At 45.2% G+C, this 18,659-nt stretch overlaps 2 protein-coding genes across 2 annotated transcripts in view; both read left to right on the forward strand.

Annotated features, from left to right (window-relative positions):
• LOC128420217 (zinc finger protein 501-like) overlaps positions 1 to 18,659 on the forward strand; it is a 169,167-nt gene that overhangs the window by 79,063 nt on the left and 71,445 nt on the right. The gene's annotated exons all lie outside the window — the stretch shown is intronic.
• On the forward strand, positions 4,459 to 17,991 carry LOC128420216 (cytochrome P450 2B1-like). The gene is made up of 9 exons (XM_053401768.1): positions 4,459 to 5,190; positions 5,527 to 5,689; positions 7,718 to 7,867; positions 11,987 to 12,147; positions 12,367 to 12,543; positions 14,134 to 14,275; positions 15,298 to 15,485; positions 16,264 to 16,405; positions 17,641 to 17,991. Exons 1-9 carry the CDS (start codon positions 5,014 to 5,016, stop codon positions 17,820 to 17,822), a joined length of 1,482 nt encoding a protein of 493 aa, XP_053257743.1. The 5' UTR covers positions 4,459 to 5,013; the 3' UTR covers positions 17,823 to 17,991.

Below are 18,659 nucleotides of genomic sequence, written 5' to 3' on the forward strand. Positions count from 1 at the left end.
CCATTTGCGCCCCCCCGACCCGCGAAGGAGCCTTTTTAAAGGCTCCGGAACGGGGGACGGGGTGAGCGGCGCGGTGCTGTGAGTCGTCTGCTTCTCCTGTGGAGTGAAGCCGCGTGCCATGGCCGGAGAGCGCTGACTTCTTCTTGTGATTTGGACTCCAAAATAATAACCCGTGAGTAGTACGGAAATTGGATTTTTAAAGAATTTTTTTTGAAGAATTAGGTACGATCGGGGGAGGTGTAAACAGGAAGTCAGCCTCCTCCTCCTGTAAATAATCTAAAGCAAGGACCTGCTAACTAAGGTCGAGAGAACTTTTTCTTTTATCATTTGACAAAAGACATTAATTTCATGATTTGGCACTAGAAGAAATCTTACTGGAGGATAAGAGCTAATTTTGGGAGATGAAGTGCCACCCCCCCGGACCCAGGAGCGATCCGTGAGAGAGCCTGCTGAAGGTATTGTAAGAGTTTGACAGCTGTCAAATTAGCTGTCAGACGGAAAGAGAGAACTTTGTTTCTGTTGCTTCTGCTGGCTATATTTGTTACAATTTGACTATATTTTGTTGAAAACAAGGAAGAACTGATACAAACTAATCTGATTTTTGGATTTGAACTGGAAAGAACACTAAGTAACCAAAATCCCTCTAGAGGGGGTTTTGGGACATTACAAGAATGGCTGAAGGAGGGGAAATTCAAGCTGAACTGGACAGAGTCTTTGTTCTCTTGGGAAAGTTACAAGGCCAAATTGATGTTTTGCTTACAAATGTTACAACTCTGGATTTAACAGTAAACAAATTCATTGAATCTGACAAGGAATCGACACAGGAAGTTCATGCAGCTGAACAAGAAGAGAAACTGGAGAGTTTTGAGAGTGGGAAGAAAGAGATATATGGTGTTCCTGAGAAAGAGGAAGGAGGAGCTGTAATTTTACAGAGGGCAAAGGAGAGCCAGAGGCCTGGCATGATGGCTGTAAAGGAAAATAAGAACTTGATGGTGAAAATTTGGTTTGAATTGGAGACTGAAGAATGGAGAGATCTTCTTGTGTGGAGATCTGAAGACCTATGGATTACAAATCTGATTAAAATGGATGCTGCTCTGTCCCATCTGGAGCAGCCGGGGAGTTATGTGAGGCTGCTGTTTGTGGACTTTAGCTCAGCTTTTAACACTATCCTCCCCCATAGACTGGTGTCCAAGCTAGAGGCGATTGGACTCTCCAACTCCACCTGTCTCTGGGTTTTGGATTTTTTGTCAGAACGTTCTCAGAGGGTTAGAGTAGGGTCACATATGTCCACAGCCCTTAGCCTTAACACCGGCTCACCACAGGGTTGTGTGTTGAGTCCCCTGCTCTATGCTCTCTATACGTATGACTGTACAGCCACCTATTCCAGCAACAAAATCATCAAGTTTGCTGATGACACTACGGTGGTAGGGCTCATTTCAGGAGGGGATGAGTCCGCCTATCGGGACGAGGTGGAGCGGCTCTGTGTTTGGTGTGGAGAGAACAATCTGGCTCTTAATACGGCTAAGACCAAGGAATTAGTGGTGGATTACAGGAAAAAAAAGGCGGACATTCAGCCCTTGCATATCAATGGGGAACGGGTGGAGAGGGTGGCGGAATTCAGGTTTTTGGGAGTAACTATCGATCAGGGCATGACTTGGAGCGCAAATACCACTGCTCTGGTGAAGAAGGCCCAGCAGAGAATTTATTTCCTCAGACTTTTAAAGAAGAACAATCTGAGTGAGAGACTGCTGGTGTCCTTCTACCGAGGCTCCATAGAGAGCATTCTTACATACTGTATTTGTGCTTGGTTCTCCAGTTGTACAGCTAGGGAGAGGAAGGTGCTCCAGAAGGTCATAACCACAGCACAAAGGATTATTGGTCAACCTCTCCCATCTTTGGAAGAATTGTACGGTTCCCGTTGTCTTAGGAAAGCAAACAACATCCTGCAGGATTCATCTCACCCGGGATACAGTCTGTTTGCACTACTGCCTTCTGGCAGGAGATATAGAAACATCAAGTCAAGGACAAATAGACTGAAAAACAGTTTTTACCCGAGAGCTGTGGCCCTTTTGAATGCTGTAACTCGATAGTGTGACCTGGGAGATTGATGGGTGTGGGTGTGGCTGGAATGTGGTTTGTTGGTTGTTGTTGTTGTTTTGCTTTTGTTGTTTTTAAGGGATGGCATCCAATTTCGTTGCACTTGTGCAATGTTGCACGTGTGTAATGACAATAAAGAATCTATCTAAGTTGGAGCTTTTGGGACATTTGGATTTAAAAAGAGTAAGAAACAAGACTTAGGCTCCAATTTTGAGTGTGGAGGTCTGGCTGGAAGAAATATGGACTTTATTGGACTAGAGCTTCTTCGAGATTTGGTGTTTAATACTAAGAATTATCCAAAAAGCCGGCAGAGAGGAACTGAGAGAGAATTGAGAGCCTCGGACGTGAGATCCCCAGGCTGAGAGTAGACTAAGACTGATGGACATTTGTTGGGGATTGAAACCGGGAAAGTGGGGGGGTTGAGTTTGGGAATCCAAAGGGGGCATAATTATAATTTGTTTTGTTTTTATTTTATTATATGTATGAGAATTGGGGAAATCGTGGAAGGGAATTTAGGTCGACTTTAGAAAAAAGGCTTTAAGTATGAGAACAGATGTGCAATTATTGATGTTTATAAGTTATAAGTTATAAATTTATAAGTTAAAATTGGTTTTTCTAAAATGACTGAAATGTAAAAAGGTTAAAAATTGGGGACAAGAACTTGTTGAGCCAACAATTTGAACTGGAATACAAGAGGGGGAGGTGGGGGGAAGTCAAGAAAATATGTTATTGAAAGTGAGGACTTTGAATTTTATGTGTTTTTAAATCTTTCTTTTTTGTTTTGTTTTCATATTTGTGTTTTTGTGTTTTTATTTGACTTTTTTGGATAATGGAAAAATCTTAATAAATATGTAAGATGGCGACGAAGGTAGTAGCCTAGTTAACTTTGTCCGCTTTTAGATTAAGTTTTAAGTAGTTTTAAGTAGTTTTTTTTCTTTAACCCCCTCTGGGCTTTTATTGTTTTATTGTTTTAGATTAAGCTTCAAGCAGTTTTAAGTAGTTTTTTTAAACCCCTCTGGGCTTTTATTGCTTTATTGTTTTACCACCTGATTCGAGCTTCAGCCTTGCTGCCTTGCCGCACCCCCCGCTGTGCATTTGGTGTTGTGGAGCTGAGTAATCCCCTGAAACGAATGAGTGGGGAAGGGAAGAGATCTGGCCTGACTCCCCTGCCGTGAAGGGATCCCCCGCCACTGGAAAGGAAAAAACTCCCATCAGACTCTAGCCATATTTTCCTAAGGTTTAAGGTATACTGAGAGAGTTAAAGGGCAATAAATTTTGGGAAGAGCTAATGGGAAAAGCAGCTGGCTGGGAAAGGGGGGTGTAAACTGAAGAGGCTTCTTTTGAAGCTGTTTTTACTGAGTTCCTTTTTTACTTTGCAAAGGCCTTTTCTTCTAAAAAGCTATCTATGTTATGTATGAGATTTGTTGGCTTAATGTAATTATGCAAAGGATTTAGAAAGTAAGAAATGTTAGATTCTTATGTTAGATTCTTATTTCATTGATGGTGTGTGAGAATGTGAACCCAAGATCTCTGTTTCGATAGAATTTAATACCATGAGCCATTTGTTTTAGTCATTTGTTTTGGAATGCAGGAGCAACAGGGGCAAAAGGTGATCTGGTAATTAAGGTGCCTTGTCAAGGCAAATGTAAGATATATGGCTACTTGTCTGCCATTTATGGATAGAAGGAAATATAGCTCTTTGTCTCCCATAAAAGGTAATAGGAAATGGATGTATCTTTTATGATTGGTTCTAGCAAACAGCCAATAGGAATTTCAACCAGGCTGATTGGACAGAGGCAGCCAAAGGAGGAGCAAGGGGGCTGGGCTGAGGGAATATAAGTGCTGGCCATCAGGGCTGAAAGGCCAGAGCTTTGGTAACCATATACCACTGTGTCTCTCATTTATTTGTCTGACAAATAAATTATTATTTTAATTTCTCTATTGCTGCGTTGAATATTTCATTCCAGCTAAGCGTTAACCACAAGCAGGGTGCTACACCGGCACTTATTTTTCTAGGAAAAAAGCATTAGTTTTAAGAGTTGTCTTAAATGTCAGAGCTCAAGTTTTTTTTATTTTTTGGAAGGAAGTAAGAGGCGATAGGCAGATCCTCTGGATACTGGGGGAAGTTGAATTTCTCAGAAATTTCAGAGTGTAGGGTTGGCTCAGCTATGTCCAGACCAGCAGTGGGGCATCTCCAATTAGGCCTATCAGACTGTACCTTTTGGCCCCTTAAGCCCTTTTGGCCAAGCCACACATCCCACCCTACCTTTGGCATCATGCATGATGTCAGGTGTGGGGCAGTGTGGTATGCCCCACAAAGGACACTGCGATCTGCAAACAACAACATCCTGGAGATCCTGGGCCTCGGGGAGAAAAGGCTGGCCTTGAATTTCAGTAAGGCCCAGAAGCTCTGTGCCTGGTATGACCTCACTGAATACAGTCCTCTAGAGTTACCTCTGCGCGCTGAACCCAGAGGCACTGCTATTGCTGGAAACAGACTCAGCCTCCCCTATGCAGCAAAGGTCTGGTCAATGAACAGCCCAAATACATGAAACTATGTAGACTTTCTCCCCAAAATAATGTCACTGAATGAACTTTTCTTCAGATCATTGCCCTGGGGCAATCGGGGGGGAAATTAACCTCTCTAGTCATGAGGAGTGTCCTCTGTTGCCTTCCTTGCTGATACCAATGTGCAGAGGACACCAAAGTGTGCTGGCAAAACTCATAATAAATAAGTTATGCAAACTGACCTTTATCCCTGTTATTCTTAACACTGGCTCATTTGTGGAAAATAGTTAATCTTTAAATGAGTTCAGGCTCCTTTGATTTATAGGCAGCGCTTGGGATGCCCATTCACTTCTTTGCAGAACCAAAGTACCAGGAGCAGCAAACTCAACGAGGGCCGTCTGCTCCCAAATGGGCCTCTTTGGAGTGTTGCCCTTCTTGCTGGTCTCCTGCATCACCTTCTTGCTTATCCTAATCCGGAGGAGAGATGCCACAAAGGGCAAGCTGCCCCCAGGCCCCACCCCGTTGCCTTTGGTGGGCAATTTGCTCCAGTTGGATGTTTGGAACATCGTAACATCTTTTCAGAAGGTGAGTGTGGGTCTCTGCTGCCAGCAGGGTTGGGGGCTGCTATGTGAAGGAGGTGTCCCGGTGCCATTTGGAGTGGAAGAGGAGGAGCTACCCCTAGGCAGGATTTGTTACTGCAGAAAAAGAGGAAACTGCCTTATACAGATTCAGATTACTGATCCATCTAGTCATGTTTTCTTCTGCTCTGCACTGTCCGGCAGTAGCTCTCCAGGGTTTTAGACGGCAGGGACTGGACCTGGGTCCTTCTGCATGCAAAGCACATGGTCTTCCACCGAATCACACCCTTTCACGCTGTCGCTTTCCATCCAAGTATCAGGTGTGTTCTTTGTCTCTTGGCAGTTCCAGGAGCAGTATGGCTCAGTCTTCACTGTCTACATGGGCTCCCGGCCAATTGTGGTGCTGTGCGGTTATGGAACCATAAAGGAAGCACTCATAGATAATGCAGAAGCATTTGGAGGGAGAGGACTGATGATGGGTATGGATGAAAGCATCAGGGATTATGGTAAGTGGCAGCTTGAAAATGGAATGTTTGTAGCAGAAATGAATGCAACTGAAAGCTTAGATGGGATAAATTTATCTTGCAATATTAGAGGAAGGGCCATAGCTCAGTGTCAAGAGTACCTGCTCTGAATGCAGAATGTCCCAGCTACAGTCTCTGGCATTTACTTGAAACAATGGAGAGAAGGCGCCAGTCAGTATACTGAGCTGGGTGGACCACATGCCTGACTCGATAGAAGGCAGCTTTCTATGATCCCTGTCTTCTTCTTATTTTTGAACATTATCCATGTAAACCCAATAATAAAATAGGACTTCATGAGTCAAACATATAAAAAGTAAATCAAACCAAGCCCAGCCTGGGATGCTACATGCACAAGAAGCAACAATAAAGCAATTTATCTGGATATTTGCGATGAGATAACATACAAGTGGAGAGTACCATCATAATAAATGAGAAAGCAAGAGGTGTGGTGCACTTGATTTACAAGATATACCAAAACATGAAGCTATAACTGAAGCCACCAGAGGGAGAAGGAGCGCTGTGAGTCTATAATTTAATATAGCTCAGGACTGAAGAACTACTTTTAGTCTGAAAATTGCATTCCACCATAGGAAACTTTTCAGTGATGTGCAGGACTGTGGTAAGTGGTGCTGGAGCCAAGGTGTGGGGGGAAGAAGAGGAAAAAGTTTGCATGGCCTTTCCTCCTTCCTTCCTTCCTTCCTTCCTTCCTTCCTTCCTTCCTTCCTTCCTTCCACCTTCTTTCTGCCACACACACCTCATCCTTCCATCTGTTCTATTCTCAGTATTATCTGAGCTAGATGGACTGACTCAGTATTCTTGCATTCCTGCATGGCAGGGAGTTGGACTAGAAGTTCATAGGGATCCTTTCCAACTCTATCATTCTAATGCAGCTTTCCTATCTTCCTTTACTAGGGATGGGGGAGAAATTTGACTCGATTTTCTCACTTTCCAGTGTTCTCACTTTCTCCCATTTCACTCCTAGGAATGGCAAGGTCAACCAATTTGGCTTTTCTAGACTTCTCATTTTTCCACTTCTCCACACCACTTTTCTTTAAAAACAGCAACAAACCTCTCCAAAATTCTCCAGTGTTTTAGTTCGGATTTCTCCTAGTAAGCACATTTTTGTGTGCCGTTGTGACTAATGTCCACATTTTATCTTTGCAAGCAATTTCCCCCAATACAATGCATTTTGATGTTATTTTCACTGTTTCACGAATATATTTTAATGCCTGCTTTCCACTGTTTTTATAAATATTGACTGGAGAACGGCACTGCAAAATTTGGACAAGTGCAAATTTTGAAGTGTGGCTGTGTTTCAGTTCTCCTATTGTTTTGCAAAGTATAAATGAGTGTGAATTAAATGTGAACCGAATCCTATTTAATGTAGGGAAGCTGCTTCTTCTCTCTCCCTTCACAGCTGCCTCTTCCTCCCTGCCCTCATTCTCACCTTCTCTCTCTCCATCTTCCATTTCTTTCTTGTTGCCACTGGAAAGCCAAACTCTTGTTGGGATGGTTGGGAGGTCCCAAGAAGGAGAGCCATAGGCCTGGTGGTTGGTTCCTGTGGTCCAGAGGCCTGCCACCCCTGAGCTGATTCAAGGCGGTGAAATTATGCCAAAGTCTGCTTCCCCTCAGCTCATGCCAACTGTCCCTCCATCTTTCTGTGCAGTGACTTCCATGCCAGGGCTTCCTCTATAACTGCTGCAATGCAGGGGGTTGGACTAGAGGACCCCTGGGGTCCCTTCCATGTCTACAATACTGTGATTCTATCCCTCTTCATCTCAGAGAAACCAGAAACACATTGCTTTTTCCAGTGTTCTCTGTGTGGCCCTTCCATCTTCTTTTGGACCTGACTTGTAGTGAAGAAAATGTCCCCCCTGGAACATATGTCCCTGTGAGAATGGGATTGTTAAACTAGAGGGAGGTTCTGTGTGCCATTGTTTTCCGTGTAGCGCCTCCATCTTTTCTCCCCCAGTCTTCTGCCTTTTTTGTGGCGTTTTTCTCCATTTCCAGGCGTGGTTTCCACCAACGGGGAACGGTGGAGGCAGCTGCGTCGCTTCTCCCTCACAACCCTGAGGAACTTTGGGATGGGGAAGAGATCCATCGAGGAGCGGATCCAGGAGGAGGCCCAGTTCCTGGTGGAAGCCCTGAGGAAAACAGAAGGTGAACGTTTCCCCTCAGAAGGGGCACTGTGTTCTTTTTGACATTGTCGTAGCAGGAGGCGAGGAAAACGATGTTGGAACGGCCGCTCATCCTGCCAAAACACCCGCCATGCTTTCCTCACAATCATTCAGTCCCCTGTCAAATAAGTGGGTCTGGCTTTCCTCCTTTACACCTGCCCCGTTGCCCACAGAGTTTGTCATCTGGTTTCAGGAGATGGCGTTAGTCCCTCAGGAAGATTGTGGCATATACAGTGGTACCTCAGGTTACATACACTTCAGGTTACATACGCTTCAGGTTACAGACTCCGCTAACCCAGAAATAGTACCTCGGGTTAAGAACTTTCCTTCAGGATGAGAACAGAAAACGCACAGTGGCAGTGGGAGGCCCCATTAGCTAAAGTGGTGCTTCAGGTTAAGAACTTTGCTTCAGGATAAAAACAGAAATCGTGCTCTGGCGGCACAGCAGCAGCAGGAGGCCCCATTAGCTAAAGTGGTGCTTCAGGTTAAGAACAGTTTCAGGTTAAGAACAGACCTCCAGAACGAATTAAGTACTTAACCCGAGGTACCACTGTAAAGGATCTCCTTCCTCCTTGTGTTCCAGCCCAGATGTGCAAAAAAGGGTTTAATCACCACAGAGGGGTCCATTGTGGTGCCAGATTCTGTGGTTTTCTGAGCGCCCGGCGCCTTCCCTCAAAAACTCAGCCAGATGAGTGGGGTATAAATAATACATTATCATCATTATTATAAACCATGGGTAGGCAAACTAAGGCATGGGGGCTGGATCTGGCCCAATCGCCTTCTCAATCCGGCCCCCGGACAGTCCGGGAATCAGCGTGTTTTTACATGAGTAGGATGTGTCCTTTTATTTAAAATGCATCTCTGGGTTATTTGTGGGGCATAGGAATTCGTTCATTTCTCCCTCATAAAATATAGTCCGGCCCCCGATGAGGTATGAGGGACAGTGGACCGGCCCCCTGCTGAAAAAATTTGCTGACCCCTGTATAAACCTTGGGCTTGTCTGCCTCCGTTCCCTCTTCCCTCAGAGACTTGAGGGGTGAGACATCTGGTGAGGAACCAGGATTGTTTCTGTGGAGAAATAAGACCCATTTTCCTCTCTCCTCAGACCAGACAAGGGATGTGAGGAAACTGAGGAGATACCAGGGAGCCATCCTCTAGCGGAGTCCTTTTCCCGCCTTTTTCCACTCTCCCGCCATGAAGAGGCTAGATGAATGCCAGGCTCAAAATGGCTGCCTTTCTGCCAGGAGCTGCCTCTTCCTTTCTCCCTTTCTCTCTCTCCTCAAGGCCTGGAGGGTGAGGGGAGCCTTTCCAAGGCCATGGGCCTTTAGAGGGCCACAGGAGTTGCCTCAGGATTTTGTTTTTTAAGGAGGATTCAAAAGGTTTTCCTGCCCTCCCGCCCCCCAGAGTAAGCCCTTCTGAACAGCTCGACCGTCCAAAATAAATTAATGACTAGACATGCCTTGTTCTGAAATAAATTAATCACTAAACATGCCTCACGAGTCCCTGAGGAATTTGAAAGTTTCACCAGAGGATGTCTTGGTATTGCATTTCTGGGTGAAACTGCAAGATGGCCTTGTCCCTTTCCCTTATTTCCTTAGGCTTTTCCCTCAGCTATTGAAAAGGCAAAGTTGCCTCTCTTTTACCACAACTTTCCAAGTCATTGTCTTAAGGAACTCTTGAAATTCACTATATAGAGTTTCATTTTCTGGGGCACAGTTTGCACATGAGGGTGGATATAACCCTCTGTGTTTTCTGCCTACGCCTTGACAGTTCAATATTAAATAAGAGTGCATTCTTTAAATGTAAAATCATTTTTCTTCTTTCCTTTCTCTGTCCCTCTGGAAAGTTTTTAATAGAATTAAGGAGAATTTCTATATCTTGCCTAATTAAGAGGAAGGACAGCCCCCAAGCTTTCTAGTATTCCACAGCATGGCAAGATCCTGCCCATGTGCAGAGGTTTATTTGGCTTCATCTAGCTGGAGAAGCATCGTTTGCATATTTCTGGATGCTGTTAAAACATTCAGGAGCTATTTTTAGCTAAATGCACCAGTGTCCATTGTTGTTGTTGTTGTTTAGTCGTTTAGTCGTGTCCGCCTCTTCGTGACCCCCTGGACCAGAGCACACCAGGCACTCCTGTCTTCCACTGCCTCCCACAGTTTGGTCAAACTCATGTTTGTAGCTTCGAGAACACTGTCCCACCATCTCGTCCTCTGTCGTCCCCTTCTCCTTGTGCCCTCCATCTTTCCCAACATCAGGGTCTTTTCCAGGGAGTCTTCTCTTCTCATGAGGTGGCCAAAGTACTGGAGCCTCAGCTTCAGGATCTGTCCTTCCAGTGAGCACTCAGGGCTGATTTCCTTCAGAATGGAGAGGTTTGACCTTCTTGCAGTCCGTGGGACTCTCAAGAGTCTCCTCCAGCACCAGAATTCAAAAGCATCCATTCTTCGGCGATCAGCCTTCTTTACGATCCAGCTCTCACTTCCATACATCACTACAGGGAAAACCATGGCTTTCACTATATGGACCTATGTTGGCAAGGTGATGTCTCTGCTTTTTAAGATGCTGTCTAGGTTTGCCATCGCCTTTCTCCCAAGGAGGAGGCGTCTTTTAATTTCGTGACTGCTGTTACCATCTGCAGTGATCATGGAGCCCAAGAAAGTAAAATCTCTCACTGCCTCTATTTCTTCCCCTTCTATTTGCCAGGAGGTGAGGGGACCAGTGGCCATGATCTTCGTTTTTTTATCTTGAGCTTCAGACCATATTTTGCGCTCTCCTCTTTCACCCTCATTAAAAGGTTCTTTAATTCCTCCTCACTTTCTGCCATCAAGGTTGTGTCATCTGCATATCTGAGGTTATTGATATTTCTTCCAGTGATCTTAATTCCGGCTTGGGATTCATCCAGCCCAGCCTTTCGCATGATGAATTAAATAAGCAGGGCGATAATATACAGCCTTGCCGTATTCCTTTCCCAATTTTGAACCAATCAGTTGTTCCATATCCAGTTCTAACTGTAGCTTCTTGTCCCACATAGAGATTTCTCAGGAGACAGATGAGGTGATCAGGCACTCCCATTTCTTTAAGAACTTGTCATAGTTTGCTGTGGTTGATGTAGTCAAAGGCTTTTGCATAGTCAATGAAGCAGAAGTAGATGTCTTTCTGGAACTCTCTAGCTTTCTCCATAATCCAGCGCATGTTTGCAATTTGGTCTCTGGTTCCTCTGCCCCTTCAAAATCCAGCTTGCACTTCTGGGAGTTCTCGGTCCACATGCTGCTTAAGCCTGCCTTGTAGAATTTTAAGCATAACCTTGCTAGCGTGTGAAATGAGTGCAATTGTGCAGTAGTTGGAGCATTCTTTGGCACTGCCCTTCTTTGGGATTGGGATGTAGACTGATCTTCTCCAATTCTCTGGCCACTGCTGAGTTTTCCAAATTTGCTGGCATATTGAATGTAGCACCTTAACAGCATCATCGTTTAAAATTTCAAATAGTTCAGCTGGAATATCATCACTTCCACTGCCCTTGTTGTTAGCAGTGCTTTCTAAGGCCCATTTGACTTCACTCTACAGGATGTCTGGCTCAAGGTCAGCAACCACACTACCTGGGGTACACGAGACATCCATATCTTTCTGGTGTAATTCCTCTGTGTTTACTTCATGGACAAAAGCAACAGGCATATAAAAGTGTCCATTAGGTATATTCTTTCTCCTGAGGAATAATAATAATAAAAATTTTTATTTATATCCCGCCCTCCCCAGCCGAAGCCGGGCTCAGGGCGGCTAACAACAATAAAACAATACAAAAGTACAACACAAACAACACAACACAACACAAAATCATTCATTATAAAATTAATTAATTAAATTCAAGCCACTGGCAGCCCTGTTTAGGGAAATTTTTAATGTAGGATGTTTCATTGTGTTTTTAATATTTTTTGGGGAGCTGCCAGAGTGGCTGGAGAAACCCAGCCAGATGGGTGGGGTATAAGTAAATTATTACTATTATTATTATTATTATTATTATTATTATTATTATTATTATTACTCCTTTGAACCACAGGATGCAACCTGGCATCTTAGGTGATGTTGTCCCCATTTTCCACCTCCGCAGGGCACCCATTTGACCCGACCTTCTACCTCAGCCATGCCGTCTCCAATGTTATCTGCTCTGTGGTTTTTGGCCAGCGGTTCGAATATGAAGACAAACAGTTTGTCTTTTTACTTAATGTGATCAACAAATCCTTCCGGCTCATGTTTTCCACAGCGTCGCAGGTAATGGAGGCACCTGCTCACCTGGGACAAGAGAATGCATCCATAGCCTCCCGTAACCTGGTTATTTCATGCCCTCCACTTTTTAAAAAAATGTCTCATTTTTATTTGGGTGTGGGTTGGGAGGACATAGTACAGGGCTTGGGCATTAAGGGGTCCAGACCATGGGGTGCAATACAATGAGGAAGCTTAGACAGTTATGTCTGTTATTTTTCTTCAAAGATGAAGAATTTTTTCCCAGGCCTGATGCGGATCCTGCCTGGGCCTCACCAAGAAGTGCCCAAGTACATGAAGGAGTTAATAAACTTCATCTCTCAGAGGGTCCAGATCCACCGGGAGTCCTTCGATCCAAATTGCCCCCGGGACTTCATTGACTGTTTCCTGGCCAAAATGGAGCAGGTACTTGTTGGGGGGAACTGTGTGTCTCCCAGTTATTGGAGGTTGACCTTCTCAACAGTCTTTGTTCTGACATAAAGGCCTCATCCAAACTTCCTTTTGTGCTGCATTTCTAGGCACAGGTCCACACTTGAAAGCACCGTGTCTAAATGCTTCCCCCTTTTTCTTTTGAGTCCCATGATTTCTCCATTACAATCTACTCTTTGCCAATGAATCGGAGCAAACAGCAATCCATGGAAAAACCCAAATTGCCATTTGTTCTGGTCCAGCATCAGGGGCGGAGCAAGGGGGGGTGCGGTGGGTGTGGACCGCCCTGGGTGTCACCACTGAGGGGGGTGACAAAATGCTGGGCGGCACTCACCATGGGGCCTGCAGTGTGCCCAAGCCACGCATCTCTCATGGGAGAGACACGGTGGCTTGGACGCCTGCAGGCTCTGCGCTGCCCAAACGGTACGCCCGCTCCTTCCCCCCCCCCAACTGTAGAGCGGCTGAGTGGGAGGAGGCAGGCAGACTCCGGAGGCCCCGTGGTGTGCCCTGCCCCTATGGGCAGCTCATCCTGCCCCTGGGCACACCGCCCCAGGCACCTGAGCAGCTCCTGCACCAATGTCCAGCATTGAAAAGCGGGTTTTCCTGCTTTTATTTTTCCTGGCCATGCCAGGAACACCCTGTTACTCCCAGCTGACCGAGGACCCCTGCCCCGGGCCACAGACAAGTTCTGCACTGGCCTGGTAATAATAATACAGTGGTACCTCTGGTTATGTACTTAATTCGTTCTGGAGGTCCTTTCTTAACCTGAAACTGTTCTTAACCTGAAGCACCACTTTAGCTAATGGGGCCTCCCGCTGCCGCTGTGCCGCTGGAGCATGATTTCTGTTCTCATCCTGAAGCAAAGTTCTTAAGCCGAGGGACTATTTCTGGGTTAGGGGAGTCTGTAACCTGAAGCATCTGTAACCTGAGGTACCACTGAATTGTTCGACCACACTTTACAAAAGTTAAAAAACTTACAATGCATTAGAATAAAAATTCTATTGAGTCAGATATCTAAGGTGAGGGGGACTAGAAACAGCTGCCATTACATAGCGTAAAAATGAAAAATAGAAATCTACGGCCAAACACTTCTTGGTTCCTTACCAAGCCAATCTCAAAAGTAAAGGTAAAGGGACCCCTGACCATTAGGTCCAGTCGTGACCGACTCTGGGGTTGCGCTCATCTCGCTTTATTGGCTAAGGGAGCCGGAGTACAGCTTCCGGGTCATGTGGCCAGCATGACTAAGCCGCTTCTGGCGAACCAGAGCAGCGCACGGAAACACCATTTACCTTCCCGCCGGAGCGGTCAAACACAGATGTCTTCATTTTCATTAACTTGTATCCAGTCAATCTCATTCAGGGAATGTATAAACCAAAATATTTCTATGTAATAGAGGTTGATAATATACAGCACAGTTGATCTTTCATAATTGATCTAAATATATGGAAAGCAAATCCTGCTGGCCATACACCAGCCTTCCATAAAATATGTGTGTAGGCATGCTGATTGGCTCCTGGTTGTATAACTTGCTCTCTTCTTTCCTCCTCTTCTTCCTCCCTGTGTCAGGAGAAAGGGAACCCAACTTCGGAATTCCATAATGAGAACTTGGCTGTTACGGTTCTTAACCTGTTCTTTGCAGGGACAGAGACAGTCAGCACCACCCTCAGATACGGGCTTCTCATCCTCCTCCGATACCCAGAGATAGAAGGTGAAAAAACAAGACCAAATCTTCCTCACTCAGTCTTGTTGCCCGTCTTTTGGGCTGCCTTATGGGTTTCCTTCCTTGCCAAATAAACCAGGACTCCCTTTTAGCTCTAGCCTATGAAAGTTCCATTGGGACAAAACCTGAACTTTAGCCTGCCCAGGTCCTTTCTTTGATCACCCCGGGGCCAGAACATCTATGGCAAGCACTCCTACTATTCTAGGGTTCACACAGGAACAGTGGTGGTTTGAAGTGAAATTGCTACTGGGAATAATCTGGAGTAGTTTTAGACCATTGCTAGCAGCTTCTTGAGATGATGGGGCAGGTTGTTGGCTTTTGCATGACTGGAAGGTAGCCAACTGTCCAGTGTTAAGAGTCACACCTGTTGCTCCATCCACTTTTGGCTTTGGTTCTACCCACCATTGTCATGTGGCCCCTGAAAGGTTCTACACAAAAGACTACGGTCCCTGCTTTCCAAAAGGTCTTCCTTACCCCCAGTCTAGCCCCTTCTTATCTGCTTTGAGTGGCGGCAGCACCCCAGGCTCTCAGGTGGAGAATGGTTTTTTCTATCAGCTTCTACATTAATCCTTTAATTGGAGATGCCAGAAACAGACCCTTCTGTATGCAAAGCATGAGCTCCATTTTGATTTTACTTTCTACACTGTTCTGATATATATCAGAATTGGAGAATAGCTTGTACCAAAGGCATCAGGGAACTTTGAAGAAGCACGAACTCAGGATGAAAGGGAGATACGTTTGGCAAATCCTCACCATGATCAACTTGCCCCCAGAAACCTATGTCCCTAATGTGGAAGGATGTGTGGATCCAGAATTGGCCTCCACAGTCACTTATGGACACACTGTTAAGACCATATTCATGGAAGACAATCTTAATCAGCCAAGAGTGATCGCCAAGGAAAGAAAGGCTATCAAAAATCTTTCCTCCTCCTATAAATGCATATATCTAACCACCTCCCACCGCCTGGGTACCACAGTTTATAGTTTTAACCCTTCTCTCTTCTTTACAGCTAAGGTCCAAGAGGAGATTGACCGTGTCATTGGGAGGCACCGCAGCCCCTCCTTAGAGGACCGGAGTCAGATGCCCTTCACGGATGCTGTCATTCATGAGATCCAGCGCTTTATAGACGTCTCCCCACTGGTACCTCCCCATTCGGTGACCTGTGACACACATTTCCGGGGCTTCAGCATTCCCAAGGTGCGGTGAGCCATGTGACCAACAGAAGCATTAGTGACAGGTCCAAAATCCTACCTGCAGGTGTACAGATGCAGCTGTGCACATGTGTGTTTGCACACACACATCCCTGTGCAAGAGTAGAAAGCTGCAGTGGTCTAGATGGTTGTGCTTCCACTTTCCAACATTTACAGGAAGCAGAAGGAGATGTGCGTCTGTGTAGTGCAGCAAACTCGAGGACTAATCAGTGAGGTAGGATACCTGTGGTACAAATCCCGCCTAATGGACAGGAAAACAGTCCCTCATCACTGTGGAAGGACTTCAGTATGGCAGCAAACTCAGTCACACACAACATCCTGTTATAATTGTGCTGTCTTACCTTAAATAACCTGAGCCATCTCCACTCCTGCAGTTGAGGAGGTTTGAACTAACTATGTTTCTTATTGTATTATTAATGCAGAAAGTTCAAGAGGTTTAAGGTGTAGGTGGGTCTGGCACAGGGTGAAAGGCCAAATGCAGGATAAAGAGGAAACAGAAGGCCCTGAACTGAATCAGTTGCAGTAATAATAATAATAATAATAATAATAATAATAATAATAATAATAATAATTATTTCGTATTTCTACTCCACCCATATGGCTGGGTTTCCACTCTGGGCGGCTTTCAACAGAACATTAAAAACATTTAAAACCTTCAAAGTCCATGCTGCCTTTGATAGAGGCTACTCTCCAATTCTGATATATTTTATATATTTTATATATCAGCAACATTTGCTTTTGGGGTCTCTGTCTTTCCTCTCCAGGGAACCACAGTAGTGCCATTCCTGTCGTCCTGCCTGCATGACCCCCAGCACTTTGAGACACCGAGGAAGTTCAATCCTCGTCACTTCCTGGATGAAAGAGGGTCCTTCAAGAAGAATGAGGCCTTCCTCCCATTTTCAACAGGTATTGCACATCAGCTTCATGGTAGGGAGGAACGCATGGGAGGGTAGACTCGGCTAAACCTTAGAAGCAATTAAGGATGTGAAGGAGGAAAGAAAGAGTGAGAAGGGCAAGGGTGTTGGGTTAATTAATAGGAAAATAAGTCTTGGATTGAGCATTGTGTTAGTGTAGCGGGAATCTTTGCCAATAAAGCAGACACGGGTTCTTCCGAGAAAAGCCTTTATTTGCCGCAGCAGGCTTTTCGTGGGATCTTTTCCCAAAAGCTAAAAGCCCCAACTTCAACCAGAGCTGGGTATTTATAGTATTGAACAAACAACTTGTCACGTGACATAATAGATGTGCATAATATATGTGCATGTCCAAAGCAAGATTATAAACTGCTACATAAGCAAAAGCTGAAGTCCCAGGAATCCAACCCCCACCAGTACATGATTGTCAACCCTGCTGTAAATAACTCTTGGGTGCGGGGAGGGGGGGGGGAAAGAATTCTCAAGCAGACTCTGTCTGCTCACAAAGAACCTGTGGGATAGCCATGGACCACTTAGGCAGGTAAATCCCACTGTGTTCTGTTACATGGATAGTATGCATGTTGGGGACCCGGATGACATGTAGCCATTTGCACCATGTCCCAGCTGTGAGCTAAATCTTTGTGATTCACCTATTAGCTGTATTCTTGCCCCAATGGGGCAGCCTGCAAAATCATCAGTTTCATAAGGCAACAGATTACCATAACTCCTCTATTAGAAACACACTCAAGGAGTTACAGGGATACACATTATCACATTTATTGTGGCCCTCTGGGCCACCACCATATTTGGAGGAATAATGTTTTAAAATTAATATTACTATTAATTGTCAGGCCAGTGCAGAGCTTGTCGATGGCCCGGTGCAGGGGTCCACTGTCAGCTGGGAGTAACACAGGGTGTTCCTGGCATGGCAGCATAAGTCTGGCGGGGCCCCCTGGCCAGCTTATCATTCGGAAGCCCAGAGCAAGTGTCCCCAGCTGCCCCTCCCACCCTTTGCACAGGCCTGCATGTGGAGGAGCGGAGACGCAAACCCAGTTCACCAGATTATGAGTCTACCACTCTTAACCACTATACCACACTGGCTCTCTCACTGGCTTACTATCAAATTTGCATACTGCCCTTCACCCGAAGATCATAGGGCAGTTCACAACATAAAAAATACAAAATGAAAACACAAAATACATAATAAAATCCTATTTTTTGTTTCTCCAGGGAAAAGGGTCTGCCTTGGCGAAGGTTTGGCCCGTATGGAGCTCTTCCTATTCCTCACAACGGTGTTGCAAAACTTCCACCTAAAATCTCTCCAGGAGAGGGAGGAAATAGACATTTCAGCGGATGTGCGAGGCAGTTCAAAGCTTCCCCCGCCTTATAATCTTTGTGTGGTTCCCCGGTAAATGGTCCCTGCTGCATGAGCGCTGAGATATTTGGGGGATTCCTCTTCTATCTCTCTGATTGGGAGATAATATTAACACAATGAAGGTTTGTGGCTGAAAAACTGCTTTGAAAATCACTGTGACTAAAGTGTGTTATGTGTAGATCTCAATATAAAAGGAGTCTGCCCTGCTTGCACTTCTTCTGTTCTTGATTTTTCTCATGGTAGAAAAAGAAAAGAGAAGAAAGCAACAAATAGGAGAAATGCAGAATGTCTTAAGAGGAGAATTTAAGATCTTTAAAGAAGATATATGTGAGTACACAGACACATTGGAGGAAGTGCCTGGGATATGCAGGGTTGTGTATGCGTCAGTTTAGTCTAAACACCTTCTCTCTGTCTCTGAATGGAAGATAACACAGTAGATACTGTTAAGTTGTGGGTGAACATATCAGACGACACAGCGATTCTTCAAACAGCTCTTGTTTATTCACAGGCCAGAACAGAACTGAACTGAAGGGTTCAGCCAGCCTGCTTATATAGAGCTCCAGTACAATGCAACTGTAACAATGTTCTGTAACTATCCAATCACTGAACATCATTTTCAATCCCTTATTTGCATTTGTGGACCTGAGTGAAAACTATCTACAGTATTCCCCTGCTGGCCCAGGGTGAGAACATCAGTACATAACACATGCCTGCAAGTCCTGGAAGACCTGCTTGCTGCCTTGCAGGATTTCCCCCACCTCCTTGGGAGGGTAAGGCCCTGACTGACTCCAGCTCCAAGAGATGCGGCTGCTGAGGAGGCCAGAGGCCATCTTTAGTGCAGATCCAGGTCATCAAGCCTGAGCCTGAGCTTCCA

Source organism: Podarcis raffonei, chromosome 8, assembly GCF_027172205.1.
Source record: "Podarcis raffonei isolate rPodRaf1 chromosome 8, rPodRaf1.pri, whole genome shotgun sequence".
Classification (NCBI taxonomy): Eukaryota; Metazoa; Chordata; class Lepidosauria; order Squamata; family Lacertidae; genus Podarcis; species Podarcis raffonei.